This window comes from Melospiza melodia, chromosome 3, assembly GCF_035770615.1.
Source record: "Melospiza melodia melodia isolate bMelMel2 chromosome 3, bMelMel2.pri, whole genome shotgun sequence".
Lineage (NCBI taxonomy): Eukaryota > Metazoa > Chordata > Aves > Passeriformes > Passerellidae > Melospiza > Melospiza melodia.
This window is the reverse complement of record NC_086196.1, coordinates 39,013,841-39,032,816: the sequence shown is the minus strand read 5'-3', so window position 1 is coordinate 39,032,816 and position 18,976 is coordinate 39,013,841. Positions and strand designations below refer to the sequence as shown.

Below are 18,976 nucleotides of genomic sequence, written 5' to 3'. Positions count from 1 at the left end.
TTAGTCTGCAGACAGCAAAGATGTATTTTATGATTGCTTAAAATGCCAGTGTCTGAATGAGAAAGTTAGAGAGGGACATGCTGACAAACAAACTCATAGGGGCTTGTGGATAGCTAATTTTTTTTTTAAATGCAACAGCTGAGCAGGTGTCAATGAAAATCAGAAATCTGTTGTTCAAGCTATTGTCTCTCATTTTATACTTGGAGCTGAAACAAGAATGGTCTTTCTGGTGTTTGTCCATACTGCTCTTTAAACAAAGAGGTTCTGATCTATGGCCGGCCCTCTTTAAGCACTGTGATAATGCAGTCATTCATTATTAACAGAGAGCGGAGAAGTGGAAGGCCCCAAATACATCAGGAAGAGCCAAGTGGGGAAATGAAGGTATCAATTATGTATCTGCCATGTTAATGATGCTCTGACAGAGCAGTTGTTTTCCCCTAAGGGAAGAATCCGCTGGGAGAGCAAAGCATGTTCTCAGTGCCTCCCCTGACAACAAGATGACAACTCCCCACCTGAAGCTTCACCAAGCCCCTTTCTTTAGCCCCTTTCCCTCCCAGGAGTGTTTGATGCTCTGCGTTGTCCTGGGCTGGTGCCTGGATCTAAAAGGAGAGCACTGCTGGCTCTCCCACAGGGAAGAGGGATCCTGTTTTCCAGCCCTGCCTCCACAAGTGAGAGGCACATGTGCCCCCAGGCTGAGCTGTGAGCAGGGCAGGCTCCAGCCCAGCGTCCCAGTGCAATGAGCTGCAGGGCAGCAGCTTGCTCATTTGTAATTTGTTCCAGCTAAAGGTCTTTTTATTGCCAGCACCTCACCTCCATAAACACTGATTCCATGGAAAGACTGAAGTAAAAAAATATGCATGAATACAGCCTCAAACCTTCATGAAGATGGTACTACAATTCCACTGGGTTTTACTGCAGTGATTTACAGTGCCATCACCTTGCTTGATGGAATTACTGTTTCTTGATTGTGTAGGAAAGGGACCATAATGGTTTTTAAAGTAAAACTGAATCCCATCGCAGTTGCACAGACTCATCCTGTGACAAGGACATGAACAGGCCCTGCTGAGAAGGGCAGCTGAGCTGACAAATGTATCAGCTTGTGCCTGATTTTCCCCACCTTGGCCCTAGTAAAGAACAAGTTACAGGGAGTAAAACAGCTGTTTGCTGTGTGGCTGGGGATGAAGAGGGTAATGAAACATGATGCAGAATAAAAGCTGCAACTTGGCAACTCCCTTTTCCTCATAGCAATGAAGATAACTTGGACTGTATTAAGATTTATGATATTATAGGTACCAAATGATTTTTATAGGCTGTGGTTTTAGAGTTGTCAAATTAGTATTTTGACTAAGAAGACTGTATTTAATCATTAACAGGTTGTTCTGAGTATTTTGGAGCTTCACTATTATTGTTTATTCAAGCTGGTGTCTAGCAACAAAGACGAGCATTTTAAAGGCAGCTAAAAACTGAACTTAAAAATAAACATAGTTCTACAAAGACAGCAGAGCTAAAAGCATGTACAAATATTTGTAATGACAGCAACAATCAGAAATTTGTTGGTTGGGTTTAAAAGTGTTCTTGACCTCCCTGGCAGGTTCTGAGGCCAGCAAGGTCACATAAAGAGTCTATTTGCTTTGAGGTTGACTTGCACACATGTAGACAAATGCAGTATGCTGTTTCCTGTGCTAGAAAAAAGGTGTTGAAATGGTGCCAGTATAGAAGAAAATTGTGCTCTTGAAAGGCAGCACAATGAGCTCTGGGCTGTCCTGTCCCAGTCATTTAATTACATGACTGATCAAATTGCTCCTAAGGTTTTGGGTGTGTTCATGCTGTTATTTGTAGATCAGGAACTCCTTGTCATAGGAGTGGGGAAGCATTGGGATGGGAGCCCACAAAACCAAACCTGCTTTCAGATACATAAACATGTTAATTGTGAAAGATTTGATTAAAAGTAGTAATAATAGAGGGAAAACCACATGTAATATTTGTAAATAATTGTGTTTGGCAAGGGCACTGGCTGGTCTGGAGCGAGTTGGAGTGGGTTCCTCACCTTTTTCATGCTGAAGAGGAAAACAGCTGATGATGTTATCTCTTCAGGTGGTCATTGCTTCAGCACTAGATGTGTTGAAGGCATTAGAGCATCTCTCACACCTCTTGGCAGTGAGCTCAGGTGATCACCTCCTGGCAGAAATCTTCCCTCTCTTCACAAACTTCTCTCTACTCCCGTTCTGTTCCTGTCCCAGCTCAGTGGTACATTCTCTAGCTCAGAAGTAGGAGCTGACTCACTTTTAGAAGCCCAGACAAAAGGCTGTTTTGTCTCGGTGCAGTGATAATATGTTATTGCAGGGCTTCCATCTGTTATCTCCTTATCCAAAAGTTTCATACCTTCTTGGTGTTTCTTGTGGGCAACTCCTCAGAGCACTGACTCTTTCTTCTTCACTGAGCAGCCAAGTGACTCCAGTTCCCTTCTCAACCAGCCACCCCACTCTTTTATAGCACTTTTCTTCTCTCTGGTTACAGTTGTGGCCTCTTAAAGTCAGGCCTGTTCCTACTCTTTGATAATCAGCTGCAACTCCTTAGGGGTGAGATTACTCTACACTATCTTTATTTTCTTATATTCCACCCCCCTACAATAACGTGCAGCCTTACAAATGGTCACCAGCGTAGCTGGCGGTTCATCCAGGGTTTCTGTTGTGCTGGTGCAGAAACACAGGCTGAGATGACTGGAAGGCCACTTGTGTGGGCAGCATCTCTGTGAAGCTGTACCTGCATGCTGCCTCTGCCTGCAGGGGTGATGCCTCTGGGGACACAGCCAGAGGTCTGCAGGGAAATGCCTCTGAGTTTCCAAGTGCATCTGGCATGGCTGAAAGGCATCGAAGAGAGGTCAGCAGTGAGTCCTTTAGCCAGTGATGCAGAGTAGGGGGTTAGCAGAATAATCTCCTAACATCCTGCAGCTTCTCCTTTGGGATGGTGTACACCTGCAGCGGAGCCAGCCAGCTGAGACCTGTGACAGCTTCAGGCTTGCTTAGGGAGAGGAGAGGAGGGATAAACAGCCCAGAGTAACTTTGGCTATGCTTTTACTCTTTTCCTAGGTTTTTAACCTGGCCTGTTTGGGGCAGATGGAGAGTAAATTGCTGCCATCTGGGGTGGTGGAAACCAGGGCCAAAGGCTTCTCTGTGACTCTCCTCACCCAGTTTTATCTCAGCATTGGTATAACACACCTATTAACTACTGCAAAGGTGGTTGCTTTTAATTCTTCTTTATCACCACACTGAAGAGGGGCCACAGGTGTTTCAGTTTATTTTCACACTTCTAGCCAATATCTGCTGGGGAGATTTACCACTTGCCTGCAGCTAAAAAGATTCATTGTGAATTTATTGCAGTTATATTTCTCCCCCATAATAAGGCTATGCCAAGAAAAGTCAGTAAAGAGGTATTTCCAGTTTTGCAGTTCTGGTTTTCAGATGTGATGTTTTAAAATATCAATACAGAATTTAATAAGATTAGTACCTGCACCTTACTTTTAGGTGAAATTACAAAATCATCCAAAAAATATTTGAACTATAAATAGAAATATATACCATTGTAGTCCAAGTAGATTTATCCCTTAATGTTCAGACACAAGAAACATTAATTTTCAATTAGCAGTTCCGTTGGTCAAAGTAGTTAGGTTGCTCTTTTATGTACAATGCTTTTAGCTGTTGTTTTTTCTTCCCCCCCCCCATCTCTGTTATTGTGCCTGGATTTTTTCCCCCCTGTTTTTGTGGAGGAGTTGCTTTGACCTTTGATATGATGTTTCGTATATCTGGAAAATGTAACTGTCTGGAAACTTTCTATTTGCTGATTTTTTCCTCAAGTATTGGGGTTGAAAAAAAAAGAATAAGCAGCCTGCATTAAACCTATGATCCCTTTCCTTCTGGTTGGAGCCAGCTGTGTCCAGGGTGAGAGAGGAGGTAGCAAGAAGATTTTTGGCCAGATTGCTTTCAAACCTGTATTACAGGATGGCTGAGCATTTGCTTGTTCCTTCTTCAGGAAGCTGGAAGTGTGGAAGTTAAGCATTTTATTGAAGAGGAGGAAGAAGTTGTGTAGCTGTTCCAATAAGGACTGCATGTTGCCAAAATGTCAATAATTATTTCACAAACACATGTTTGTGGGCATATTGCAAACATAGGTGAGATTTTTTTTTTCCCCAGACCTTAAGAGAATCCCTGATGTGTTTTGACATAAGAAACAATTGGGAAGAGAGGTGATGTGATTGTAGAGGTCTGACTGCAGTGCTCAAAGTGCTGTAGAGCACACCCAGCTCAGATGCCAGTGTAGATAGAGCAGATGAGCTCTGAACCATGAAGTTCCTGCATGGGAAGTGTAATTCAGTGAGGCTGGGCAGCCCTGACTGGCTGTGTTGCCTTTGATATTTTTAGTGTCTCTACAGAGTGTCCTACAATCATAACTTAGCTTTTTTTCCCTGTAGAATTAACCCCGTGGGAGTGAAAGCTATATTGCAAAGTAGTGCTGAAGCTGGAGGTTACAAGTGTGTTATCTGCATTTGGGATGCACTAGCAAGAGACAATTTGTGGTAATGACAGCCTGGAACCTGACAAACCAACCACCAGCACTTAAGCTGAGGTGGTTATTGTGACCAAGAAAAAGAAAAAGCAACATTTTTTGCACTTTACCCCAATGATGCAGCAGGCACATGTCCAACCCTAAAGCTAACCCTGTTTTATGTCCTGTTTCCTGTGTAATTAGTGGGAAACCCAGGTCAGGTCTCCTGCTTGCTTGCTGGGATCATTGTCTCTTAGGACTAGGGCCTTCTACCTAAGAGACAGATAACTAAATAAGCTTTTCAGCCAGTCAATCCCAGGTGTAGAGCTAAGAAAGTGAGAACTAAATAAATACATCATTGTTTGGAACTCTGGTCAGATTTCTTCTCTGCACACTGCAGAAGAGAACAAGTGTGGCTGAGCATCGCTCTGAGCCACATGGCTCTTTGAAACGTGGAGCCCTGAGCATCCATGCTATGAATTTCAGGGAAGCACAGGCTTCCCTCTTTTCCTTTGAAGTACCTGTGTAGCTGTACCTGTGCTTTTTGCAGAGCTTAGGTAGGGGCTCATCACAGGCAGAACAGATTGTGGTCTTTTGAGCTGAGCTTTCCACTCTTGCCAGGTTTGACTTTCTGCAGCAAGGTAACATTTTGCCCGTGGAAGCAGTGGGAGTTGCAAGGTTCAGACTTGAAACCCTTTCTGGGCTTTGGCACTGCTGATCCAAGTGTGATTCCAGCAACCCCAGAGGCATTTGTGTGTATTCAGGCCATCATCTCCATCCCTGCTGTGGTTATCCTAGGAGGATTCCCTCTGGCTCTTCCAGGGCAGCAGCCAGCCTCCCTATGGAGTAGCCGCTACCCAGCCTGTTCAGCTGAGTGCCAGCAGGAGGTCCAGTTAACATTTGGCAACATTGGCAGCTCCATATGGAAACTACCACTCTGCCGCCCACATTTGAACTCCAGCTTTTTCCTTTCATTTAATTAAAACACAATCAAGGCAATTAGCTCATGACAGAGTTTCTCCAAAGTTATACTCCAGATGTATGGCAAGGCAAAAGCATGGAGATGCCAATTCATTGTGCTGCCTGGAGGTAGATTATATCTCTTCCATTTAGCAGTTTATCCACCATGGATTAGCTGTATTTTTCCCTTTCAAGTAGGTTAAGAAAAACCAACAACAACAAAAAACAAAACAAAACCACCCACAAAACAAAAATGTGAGAAAGAAAAAAAAATTCCATCTGGTTCAGGTCAGGAAAAATAATAATTTGAGATACTTATGAAAAATGACATTTATTGTGTCAGAATGACTTCTGATTTTCAATGACTACATCAAACCTTTTATCATGCAGTGTCTTGAAGTTTGCCAGTAAGCTTGAGGAATAAGCAGCTTATATTCTATAGTAAGTTGATGACTTACTGCTAATTGGGGATAATAGGCAGCTGCAAAAACATGTTGATTTTGCTGGCATAAAAACCATTATTTCCAACTCTGTGCCCTCTGGCAAGGTGGTATGGAAAATCATATTGTTGTCAGAAGAGGTTTTGAGGCCTCAATCAACCAAGAGGACTTTTGCAGCACATCCCTGCAAGGCAGCAGGGTGCAGTGGGAGGAAGAGAAAAAAAAAACTGTACTAGCTAACTGGTAGTTAATAAGCACAGAAATTGTATCCAAATCCAGATGTAAGGTAACTCTGAGCTGGGACCAAGGCACCTTCTGCTGCATTTCTCAATTCATTCATGGTTAGATGAGGCAATGCCCTGAGTCACCTGTGTTCTGAAAGGATGAAAAGGTTTTCCTCAGATGCTTCAAGAGTGATGTGGTGATCCCACAGCAATACTGCAAGAGAGCTATTGCTAGTGAAAGTATTATGCTACCTCAGTGCCTTGGTATCAGTGGGGCACTTGATTCTGTGCCTTTTTCCCTCTTGGTTATGTTGTCCAGCTGTAGGAGGAGGACTTTTCCTTCATCTTGCCACTTTTAACCTTGCTGTATGACAGGGATCCAGAGCAGAGTTGCAGTGCAGGTGGATAAGCCTTGGTTGATGTGGGTGAGAGAAGGGATTGCAGCATGAAAGGAGCAGCATGGTGGGGAAAGGAGAGAACTTGACATTCTGCTGGCACCTTCTTGTACTTAACAGCCCTGATGTGAGAAAGAATCCCTTAAATATATACCAGTACTGCAGCAGGATTGGGTTAGAAAGGTGCTGGTGAGGGGAGCGAAGGTTAGGTTAGGTTCTTCTGCTGGCTTTTCATTTTCACTGCCAAGAGAAAAAATATACAGAAGCAAAAAATACAGAACATCCAAAGTCATAAATATAGTCCTCTTTTCTTTTGATAATAAATTTCTTTAATTCAAAGTTTTTAAAAAATGGTCTTGCTGCATTTTGATCACAAGGCCTGGAACCAGCAGAAACGCACTGTTTAGTTTACAATAATTGACATTAGACTTGCTTGAAGTTATCTGGTGGGTCATTCTTCTGTTGCATTTTGCTCTTATAAAGTTAGCTGTAAGTTCTTATCTGAAAAAAGTGTTAGTGTGTGTCAGTGCTGACGTCTTAGTTTTGAAGTGTACCATGCCCTGGGAAAACTGTGATGGTTTCACACACCTGCCTCAGAACCACAGCATCTCTGGAAATCATTCACAGCCCTAAAATGTTTCCTCAGCAGCTACAGAGATCAGCGCTGCTTATTGCAAGTAGCCTTCCTGGGATGAGACGTGTTCAGTCATCTCTAAGCATTTGTAGGAAAGTCAGGCTCATCCACAGGCTGATCTAATCTTCTCTGGCTGCCCACAAGCTTGAGGAGAGGCTGTCCTTTTTGTACATTCCATCTGATGACAGCCCATGTGGCAAGATTCAGCTTTGTAGTGTCCATGCAAGCCTTGTTGGCCTTTGAGCAAGATCTCCTTGTTGTGAGACATCGATGTGCAGGGTTCATATCCTCACTTCTTGTCCTTCTTGTGCACCCAGCTGATCCTGCAGCTGGAAAATCTTCACCTAGGGCAAAGGACTGGAATATGGTCATGTAAACTATGCAGGTACTATAGCCAGAACTCCTAGTGTCAATGTTTATTGAAGACAACAATGTGACTCACTGGGTTTTTGAAGAAGGCGGAACTTCAAGACACTATATATGCAAATAATGGAGTAGTACAAGTCAGCAAGCTCCTCTAAACCTCAGAGAGCTAAGATGTTTCTTTTCCCCTCAGTGAATATGTATGTTTATAATGATTAATAAAAGGTAGATAAGTTCTCTGAGGTGAAAACCACACCACTTTATTCTTAAGTAGTACATGGCCTATAAAGCAAATAACGTGCATCTGAAGCATCAGTTTCCCGTGGAATGTTTCAAGCAAGAGGAGTAATAACTTTTGTAAAGATCTTTCTATAAATGTTCTGAAATATCTTTGCTGAAATTGTGGGGTTTTTTCTAAATAGCTTATTAATTGATAAAATGTGCTAGCTTGTGAATATATATGTATACACATAATATATGCAGTTTTGAATATAAATAAGTTTCTTTTTCTAAAGTTAGTCTGTGATATCTGGCTGTGCTTATTCCTTCTTTTCAAATACCTATTTCAAATGAGGGAATTGGTGCAAGGTCCATGGATTAGTAAATTCCCAATTTTGAACACTTGTTGAACTCACTAGATAAATCAGCTCCTTGCCTTTTATTGTCTGAAGGAATTAATGTTGACATCTGTTTTCAAAAGTTTCAGTCTTCCGGAATAGAATTATTTTCCATGAATTTCATGTATTTGCTCAGTTTGAAGCAGACAGATTTCTGTAGCTAGGATGAATATGATTATTTTGGAGTTACCAGTTTCTCAGCAGAGGGCAGAACAGGGACCACTGCAAATCTGTATTTGTCTGTGAGGAGCTATTGGAGCCCTAATTCTCCTCCATTTCTGCTGCTAGGCAGAGGGTGAAAAAATCTGGATGAGGTTTTTGTGAAAGTGGTCTCCTGCAATGGGCTGTACTCCATGACTCAGGAGCAGTTGAAAAACTCAATGTTCCAGTGCTTACAAGCCCATGCTGTCTGTCAGCAGGATGCAGGCTCTTCACACCAGCAGCACAGCCTTTCTGAGCCACTGGAATTGCAGAGATAAATTTTGCTCTCTTGTCTTTGTACATACACTCCAAATAACTGTAATTCTCCCTTAGATCCACAGTTTCCAGCAGAGGCTTCTGCATTCCATAGGGGATTGCAATCCCTGATTTCAGGCAAGGCACCTGTGCAGGGCTCCTTGTGCTGCCCTGTGCCTCTCTGCAAAACTGCCCACAGCCTTTGGTGATCTTGTCATCTCTCACCTGGCTTCTCAGGTGTGCTGGGTGAGCTGCTTTATTTTAAGGCAGTCTCATTTTAAATATCTCTAAAGTTCACCTTGTTCTCCAGGGCACACAGGTGAGGAAGTTTATCACTACTTTTCATAGACTTCAATGAAATTATATAATGAATCTTTCTTGTCAGTACTTTATTTCAAAATATTTGAAATAAAGTTTTTTGGACTCTCTTTGCATTACATCTGCTTTCTCACAGAATTTTTTTTTTTAACATCCTGGATCAATCTTAAGCCTAGGACAAATATAGGATTCATTACATGTCATTTGTCTGAGAAACAGAATAATAAGTTTGCACCATGATATTATGTGGCTGAATATGTATCTTTTTAGCAGTTAGGTCACAAGACCAGGATTCAGGAAGCTATTTGGCAAACATAAAATTAAACACTTAACAATTCTGTGCCTCATATTTTCCATCTGTGAAATGGGGACATTGGTATTTCTTTCTTTGAATAGCATTTCTGATTTAATGATCTATGATTATCATTGCTACTGTTAAGAGTGGCATCAACTCTGTTCCAAATTGGTTATAATTAGAATTTTTAGATGAATGAAAGCAATTACAGAGCCTATATGCCAGAAACAGTTAAGCCCATGATTAATTTTGTTTCTCTAAGTAATGGCAGTTACTTCTTTGCTCATAGGAGTAAAATTCAGCACATTGGAATTGTTTGCAGGACTACAAATGGAAGGCTAATTCTTCAATAGAAATAAATAATAGTAGATTTCTCAGGGTAGTTTAACTGTATGCTACAGGACATTGTGGGATGTGTCTTAATTGGTTCATGAAACTCAAAGTTTGCTAAGTATTGGCTTTCATATAATTCAATATGTTTTTGCAGTAAAGAAATCCTTCTATAAGTTTTGGCTCCAGTTCAAAAGCGTATTGTTAAATACGCTTTGTGAGTAAGAAGCCTGACTCATGGCAGGCTGTGCTGGGAAGGACTGATTACCAGGGATATCAAACAGACCTGGTCCCATTCCACTGTCAGAACAGTTATCTTTAGAGTTTGTTTAAGAAAGGATTAATTTTACCCAAAAGAAACAGTTTATGTTTCCACATTGCAAGGGTTTTGTTTTCTATGTGATGATAGCTAGTTATTCAACTTCACCATGGATTGGGAAAAACTCACCCAAACATAATTTGGAAGAAATTCTCCTGTAGTGATAGAAAACCACTGGACTGTGCAAATACACCAGATGAGCATCACGAGATGCAAGTTCTGCACAGCTGCAGTTGCAGAGAAGCACTGAAGCCCAGGGCTGCCTTCTGGAACAGGAAAAATCCATGTTGATGCACATACAGCCTGTTGCAGTCTGGTAGTGGTGGAGTTTAGCTGTTGGTACTATTTCATTTTCCATCCTTCAGTTATTTTTATTTCTTTTCTTTATACAGTTGATGGTTTGGACAAGGCTTCAATTGCTAACTCAGATGGACCAGCCCCAGGATCCCAAACTCCCCCCTTCAAGAGGAAGGGCAAACTCTCCAACATTGGCAAAATCTTTAAACCTTGGAAATGGCGGAAGAAGAAGACCAGTGACAAATTCAGAGAAACATCAGCAGGTATGTCTGTGGCCCTTTGGTAGCAAAGAGTAGAAAACACTGTGATGGTTTTGCAGGGTAGTATTTGAAAAGCTCTTTGAACTTGTTAGATGGCAAAGATTATTTAGGCATGGTATTTGACATACAGAAAAACAGTTTGATCCTTGGCAAGGAAAAACCATACCTTGTTCAGCTTCTGTCTTGAACCTATCCCCTAAAATACACAGCTGATTTGTTTACTATACATGTCCTCAAATATATTGGAAAATCTCTCTGTACTCTGGGTAGTCAGTGACTTGAATTATGAAACAAACCTTGCCTTTGTGGGGACATAAGTCTGGGACAGAAGCAGATGTAGCCATGCCCAGCAGAAGAACGAGGATCAGCTCTGCAGCCCCTGCCTTCACAGAGGCTGCTCTGGCCCTTCACTTCCCCACTGACTGACAGGTCTGAAATCAAATGCTGTGATTGCATTATATTCTGTCTGAAAAGAGGGGTATTAAAGGCTGGAATTTAGTTAGCCAAACATAGTTGTTTGGGGCCACCTGAGATGCTCTGGGTGTCCTGGCTGCTCTCCCAGAAGGTTTGATATCATATTTGTCATCCCTCTGCAGACAGCTCCAAAACTCTGGGGCATCTGAAGTGGCTGTAGACATCCATGTTTAGAAAACTGAATTCCACCCTGCATATGTGTGTGTGTGTGTCTTTTTGTCACTGCTCTGGCCAAACTTTCTCTACAAAAATCCCAAAATTCTGGTTTGGGATTCAAACATTTGATGTTGTGGTTTCCTAAACTTGAATCTAATTAGAGTCCAGTGAGCTTCTGTGAGCTCTCTTTAGATTCATTGTCACTGTGCAAGCCCTCTGTCTACTGTCCTCCAAGGCTGTAGGCAATAAAGCCAGCTCTAGTGTCCTGAAGTGTTTTCAGTAGCTCCCCTGAACTCTTAGAGGTACACTGTTTGACATTTTAAACCCATACCAACCCCTGACAGTTACAGTAAGGAGCTCTATGGTTTGACAGCAAAACTTCTAAAACAAACTTTTTTTACACAAAAAGGAAAAATAAGCCATTTTCTCTGGTGTCTTTATCACTCCAGATGCCAGCTGAAGTTTTGAACAGATTTCTGAGATCTTCAAATCCTTCTTTCTCTCATTTTTCTGGGTTTTTTTTTTTTTTTTTCATTTTCCCACATCCCCTGCAACAACCCCCTCACAATTTCTTCTGTTACTGCAATTAAAAAAAAACCCCATCAGTCTGAAATCTCCTTAATGGCTTCCCGTTTCCTTCAGCTTTCCCAGTACTTTATCATGTTGCTAAAGCAAAGTTATTTCTAGTTAATGACTCCTGAATGTTCTGCAGCTTCTCCTGGACAGGTATGTGATTTTATATGCAACAAGTTCTTCAGAATAATGACCATTCATAAGCTATGTATACAGATTCCCTAAACTTTCACAACCTATTAGCATGTGTGAAACTGTTATGCTATTAAATAATAACGCATGTATCATTTTTCAATTTTTTTTAAAAAAATTAATATCTGGTAAGTTCATGTTAAAGGTTGTATTTCTTATGTTGTACTGTCTTTCTTCTGAGGGCCTGAATCCAGTCTTGCAAGCATGACACATCAATTCTTATAATACCAAGGCAGAGCAGGTGTTAGTATTTCTTTTACAAAAGCAGGAAATTACGCACAAAGAAATTAAGGTCAACATTTCCAAAAGTGCCTCCTTAGATACTCCTTCTACTTAATTTGCTGGTCGTGTTCATGATGTTGTGGTCCCTCAAGACACTGATTTGCTTTTAAACTGTGCATGGGATCACTTGTGTTTGTGTATGTGCTTCATGTGAGGCTGGAACTTGAATTGAGAAGTAGTTTGAATTGCATTCATCCTGCCTTAGATGGTAATTTCAGGGATGAATAAAAATAGTATTCCCTGTATTTCTTGAGGAAATAGACCCAGGACCAATGGAGGCTGAGAAGAGGCATTGACGTGGCAAGCTGCCCCTTGTTGCTTGCTCAGTGACAGGGCAGAAGAAACTTGCTTATCTAACTTGAGAAGGAAACGGGAAGACATCCATTCAAAATAAAAATCCTACAGGATATCCTCTTCTTCACAGTACTCAATCAGAGGTGTATATTCATGACCAAGTGGGGGCTGTCTGTGTGCCTGCCTCTTACATGCAGGAAGCCCATTTCCTGGCCTGGGACCATGGGAGAGAGCACCATGATCCTCATTTGTTGCCAGTCCCCTAACAGGGCTGCAGCGTGGTAAATCCACATGCAGCTGAAGAAAAGGTTTCTTCTGAGACAGAATGTGGGCTATTGGAAGGAACTCTCACTACTTTCTCTGGGTTTTCAATTGGCTTTTTGAAATAGGTTCTTGCTATGGCCTTGCCAGGACATGTTCCATGGAGCACTTTTTGTCTTAGGAGCAACTGGAAGATGTTCATAAACAGCAAATACCACAAGCATCAAAAAAGGAGGGATGTTTAGATGTTAGATGTTAATATCTGTGCCAGTGTGGGAATCATGGTTGGAACTTTTCCCTTTTTCCCGTGTTTTCCACGCTCTATCTCAGAAAGTCTGTTCTTTGGGCGCTGGCTGTATGCTTTTTGCCTGGAGGGCTTTCAGAATCAAGGAAAAACAAACATAAAATGCCATAATCTCAAAGATTTCTCTCCTCTGCAATGTTTTGCTGCGAAGGAAAGGACAGCAGTTTGTGTCTTGGCACAAAGTAGATGCCACTTCAAAGCTTCACTGCAAAAGTATATACAGAGAGGGATCAGAAGGCAATTTTAGCTCTTACTAGGTCAGAGAAAACTTAATAATCTGAATGCTCTCAAGCTTCTCTTAGAAGAACAAAACCAAGTACTGGAGAGTACCCAGAATCCCACAGCACTCTTCAAGTCAAAGAATGGGTTTTAAGACTGCCTGAGGTTTGCAGCTGCTGACCATCACTAAGCAATCTTTTTTGTGGGGATGAGGAACGGAGGAGAGAGAGAGAGAAAACACTTTTTGAGGTAAACTGTTCCCATTATTAGTATTGTTATTATTTGTATTGGGCAAAACAGCAAATATTTGTGAAGGGCAGTAAGATTTACTGGAGTAAATGAGGGTTGCATACAATACAATAAATTTACATCCTTTCTGATGGTTCCATCTGAAGTCAGGGCAAGTTCTGCTGCTGACTGCAGCAGGGGAAGGATTTTTACCTGGAATTTTATGATTCTTCTGGATCATGAGACTGGAGACTGCCTGCCTGCCTCACCTCAGCCTTCTTCAGTAGGCAAGGACGCATAACCAGTTACTCTCACAGTCAGGAGTGATCTCTTTGTAAAAAATATCAATACATACATGTACACAGAGAAATTGTTCTTTACAGTTTATCATTGCCTAAAGTTAGAAACAGTATGTTGGTGTTCATGTTGAAATTTTATATATTTTTGACACCTTTACCTATACACATATATATCTACATCACATATATATGATAGACATGTTGATATATATATATATATTCACATAGATAGATAAACATACATTCTTATATACACATATTGCAGAAAAGATTTGTGCTGATAGCATCAGCTGGTCACTGAGCCTAATTGCACAGAGTTTTAAGAATCTCAAACCAGTCTGCTGAGCTAATTACTTTTGACTATTGTTATGTTTCAGTAAGCTCTCCTAAAATGATAGAGTTACAAAGTCAAGCATTCAGAAGTCAGGAAATGTTTCAATGATGGTTCTGGGTGACAGGATGGCACAAAATACTTTTGTATTTTAAATTACACAGTAAATGTGAAATATATTGCACAATCTAAAATAAACCAAATATATTGTATAGTCTGCAATAAACTATAAATTCTTATGATGAGTCCAGACTAACTAAATAATTCCCAGTATAAGTTCCTAAGTTGACAGGCTACTCATTCCTCTTATACAAGGGGACATTTTTTTGCCACTTTGATTCAAATTAAGATTCTGCCTTTTTCTTTGTATGAATTGAAATTATGGTACTAGTGGTGATCACTAGCTTGATTTTTTTATGTTTTTTTCCATGGGGCCAATAATGTTTAAAATAAATTAGCTTTTCAAGCTGAATTAATTGAGCTTAATCAGTTTAAATAAAACCACCAATCATGGCTAGCATTTTTGAAGATGGAGAACTGGGACTTAAGCTTCTTATCTGTTCACAAATTTTCTAATATGTGAAATGGAGATAGTTATGTCTCAGGGTTGTTATGAAACCTGTGTAATTTATGAAATGCTTTGAGGTTTTTTAGTTTAAGAGGCTCATGCCTTTTAATGACAATTTTCATTTCCCATGATAATTAATTCAATACAGTTGTTAATTCAGTGTTGTAGAACTGAAAAAAAATATATCATCCTGAAAACTAGAGAGACATTGATGGGGCAAGGTCTGATCCAATGTTCTTAGCTTGATGGAAAAAGCATTGTTGTTTGCGGTGGCATTGAATTGTCCCATAGATGTGTAAGAGATCACCTCGTTTCACAGTCCCCAAGAAAAGAGATGTAAAAAGGAAGCAGAGAGGAAAAAAAAAAGTGGGAAATAAATAATATTTGTAATGCTGAAATACTAATAAAATAATATTTAGAGTGCCAGCAACAAAACAAGTATAAAGTGCATGTGTAAGGTGCTCATCCTTCAGGGCTGTGTCAAAGGAGATTTCACCCTGCTTGTGAATGCACCTGCTCTCTAGAAAGACCAAGACACTCCATCCATGCCTGCCCACATGGTCCTCTGTTTCCATGACTCCTAATCTCTCTTAAAACAGTCCTTGTGGGAGTGCTCCCCTACACAAAAAACTCTTTGCAAGCCTAGGGTGTGTTCCTGTGCAAGTGTGTGTGACAAGGCACATGCTTTAAAATATGCAGGGGAGAAACTGGAAGAGCTTGTGAGTAATTTATGTGTGGGACCCAAGGCAGCCTAACTTGATCAGAGTTCAGGCTACCACACTCTCCCCAAGGAGGCTGGCTGTACTGAGAGTCTGCAGCCACGCTCATGGGTTCCTTTGTGCTGTCACATGTGAATGCTGCAGAGCCCTGACCTTTAATGGACAGATCCCTCAAAGTACCTGGGTGTATAGACACAGGCTTAATGCCAGCTTACATTCTTGAGCCAGTAATGCTTGCATTTGTGAGCTCTTGATCTCACAGGCATGGAGTAGCTGGAGCTGGACTGGTTAAAATATTTACTCCCTCCAGCTCTTCTGCCAGGAGTTGGTGCTGTTTTGATGGGGAAATGCCTCCTGTGTTGAGGAGCTGCTGAATCCCTGCACTTTGCAGTATGAGATAAACCTGGTACTGTAACTCCAGGGAGCACGGAATCTGAGGGACTTCTTGCAAGAGTGTGTAACGATAGAATAAGAGGAAATGGCTTTAAACTGGAAGAGAGTGGGTTTAGATTAGATGTTAGGAAGAAATTCTTTACTTTGAGGGTGGTAAGGCAGTGAACAGGTGGCCCAGATTTGTTGTGGATGCCCCATTGCTGTAGGCATTCAAGACGAGGTTGGATGGGTTTTTAAGCACCCTGGCTTAGTGGAAGGTGTCCCTGCCCATGGCAGAGGGGTTGGAATGAGATGGTTTAAGTTCCCTTCCAGCTGAAACCCAAATTCTATCATTCTGTTCAACCATCCCCTTCAGTGGTGGAGAAGGGGAGTGGGGAGCTGTAAGCAGCGGTGCCTTCAGGCACCTGAGGTCAGCCAGTCTGGTTGTGCCAGCAGCTGAGCACCTGCTGCTGGGAAAGGTGTTTTGCTGGGCATGAAGGGCAGCTTTCTCCAAAGAGTCAAACTGCCTTTCTCCCTGCCTTCCCAGGAGCCTGTCGCTCCCCTGTATGGCTGAGCCACTCCAGCTGGGCTGGCACAAGTGAGATTAAACACTGCACAAGGTATTATCACTCTGCATACAGCAATTAGACTGACCCTAGAGAGTGTTTGAATTGGTTAATGAGACAAATAACCCTATCCCATAGCATTAATAGGATGAAGTCCGGCTCAGCTGGACTTCACCACTTGCCCTCAGCTTGAGGTCCAAATGTCACATGGATTTTGATGTCTGTATGATAACAGAATCGAGATGGGAAAATGTGAGACTACCTTTTCCTAACAGGGGAGACAGGACTTTACAAGTGATGCTCACATTTTGTGAACATTATGCACCATCGTCCCATGGATCATTACAGTAATCTCCCAGATCACAGCATCAGTTTGGGGATGGGATGCAATGTGGAACTATTCTGTTCTAACATTTGTAAATGCTGTTCCCTATAAAACTGTTCAGCAATTTTCCCATGGGAAATAAACATAATAATTAGAATGCTTCGTGCCACAGTCTTGGGGTTTTTGTGTATGAGGTTGTTTGGGTTTTTTTAACCTAAAAACAGGATGCTGTATTTTTTCCATTTTTTTCCATGAAAGTCAACCAGCATCAGTCGATGAGGGTGTTACTTCCTTTTAGAACACAACTTTCTGGCTTCTGTTAAAGGTTGTTTCTGTTTACATGTCTTTTTTCCCTTTAAACAGCTTGCATGTCACAAGAGCTACTCTGTGAATTGCCTTCTCTGAGCAGGATTTGTGTCTCGCCTCTCAAAACCTGTACAAAGCAGGTGAAGATATCTCCAACTGAGCTACTCAGTCTAGTCGGGGGGAAAAATGTACTTTTACATGTTAAATGCCTATGCTAGGATGAGTTCAATTTCACCCTGAAAGTACCTTTTTCCACTGACCATAAAAGAAGCCTCAAGGAGACTTGCTGAGCTGAAGATATTGGATCTTATGAGTCCCCACTTTCGGTGCCTGAAATTGCAGGGCAATATTTTTGGAGACTGTCCAAGAAAACCCAGACCACTTCTGCAGAACCAGAGGAAACGAGTGTTCTCTTTCTATAAAATAAAAATAGTTCTCTACATTTTTTTCACAATCATCAGCAGTAGAGAATAAATCTGTTCTTAACTGTGCTTTTTCTTTAGTGTTGGAAAGGAAGATTTCGACAAGACAAAGCAGAGAGGAGCTGATAAGAAGGGGAGTGCTGAAGGAAATGCCTGAGCAAGGTGATAACACATTGACTAGAATTTAGCTACAAAGCACTAAACATGTATAATAAAGACACTGTTGCATTGTTTCCTTGTAGTATAAATAGGTATGAGGAGACCAACTGAGAAGTATGAGAGGTAATTTGGGCCAGCTGACAACTGAAGTTAAGTCAAGGAATTTGTGCTCTGTAACTACTTCTGCCATAGGAGCCCCAGCTGACCTCTGGTCATATCCTGAAATATTTTAATGCTCCCTGTAAATAATGTGACTTCTGTGGCTCCTGCCTGTTGTTTGCCAGAATTTTTTCAAATTAGTGATAGATCTATTTTTGAGTCAAGGTCTGCTATCTAAAGAGAAAATTTCTCATTTTTTTACTCCACTAGAGTAAAAAATTAGAAATTTGGACTGAAAACTTAGGGGCTTTGGAACCCAGAAAAATCAATATAATGCATTTCAGGTAGCAAAAAGTACCAGTGCTGGGATCATATGGATCCAACTGCTATCACACAGGCCACAATCACAAATGGTACCAGCATTAAACAGTGGGCAAGAAATCACTTGTTTCAAAATGCTCTAAGGTTTATTATCTGGCATTAGCCACAGTTTGCATTTTGAAAAGCATGAGTAAGCCTAGGTAGATACATCTATGCTACATCCTATTATGTTTCTAGTGGTATTCTCTCTAATATTCTTGATCTTTTATCAATACAGATCAAATAAAAGTCAAGCAAGTAAAATAATTTTCTGTAGCTTAAATTAAACCATTTGTCATTTTTTCACGGAGTCTAAGAACTCCACATTTTCCAAAAAATAATTCTCTCCTAGAAGTTGTGTTTTTCTGTGTGATCTGAAGAGTCAGTGAGGTATGAGTGTGTATGGGCTGTATCATACCCATAGATACTCAGCAGTAAAGGGTCTGTTTGTTGATGTGTGACATCCCCTGTCCATACAGAGTTTGGCTAATTATCAGACTATGACATTCAGCATGGCTGGCTTCTGCACTTGTCTCTGCTACTGTCATTGTCTTAAAACAAGATTTGTAAACTCTCCATACATCAGTTTGTCCATCTGTGGCTTTGTTGTGGGTTTTGCCACGTGCTTTACTGGGGACCTGTGTGACCTTGTCCTTTGAAGGTTGTAAATTGTATTTACAGTGGGAACAGTTAATGAAATGTGGTAACTTCTCTGGTTGGTTACAGTCTGAACATAAATACTGTTATTTGTGATAAAAGTATGAATGCTTGGGTCAGCAGTGTCCTTGACCCTCTCTTCCATTCTTAAAGGGAATGGGACTTTGAGTTCCTTACAGGGATTGAGCAAAATGAGAAAAGGATACAAGTATAAACAATTTTCTCTTCTTCCTCTCATATCAATCTGGTCTGTGTTATCTTCATCACATTGTACTTCATGTTTGATGAAAATCGTAATTTTTAAGGACATTTTGAAAGAATATAGGGTTAGTTTGAAGGTGCTAAAAATAGAGAGGTAGG

At 41.1% G+C, this 18,976-nt stretch overlaps 1 protein-coding gene across 4 annotated transcripts in view; it reads left to right on the top strand.

Moving 5' to 3' along the window:
• The window catches only part of PHACTR2 (phosphatase and actin regulator 2), a 135,104-nt gene that overhangs the window by 74,874 nt on the left and 41,254 nt on the right, over positions 1–18,976 (top strand). For all 4 annotated transcript variants that reach the window (XM_063151388.1, XM_063151383.1, XM_063151387.1 and 1 more), the window contains exons 2-3: positions 10,286–10,453; positions 17,423–17,503. In XM_063151388.1, coding sequence (XP_063007458.1) covers positions 10,286–10,453; positions 17,423–17,503 — 249 coding nt within the window. The remainder of the gene's footprint in view (positions 1–10,285; positions 10,454–17,422; positions 17,504–18,976) is intronic.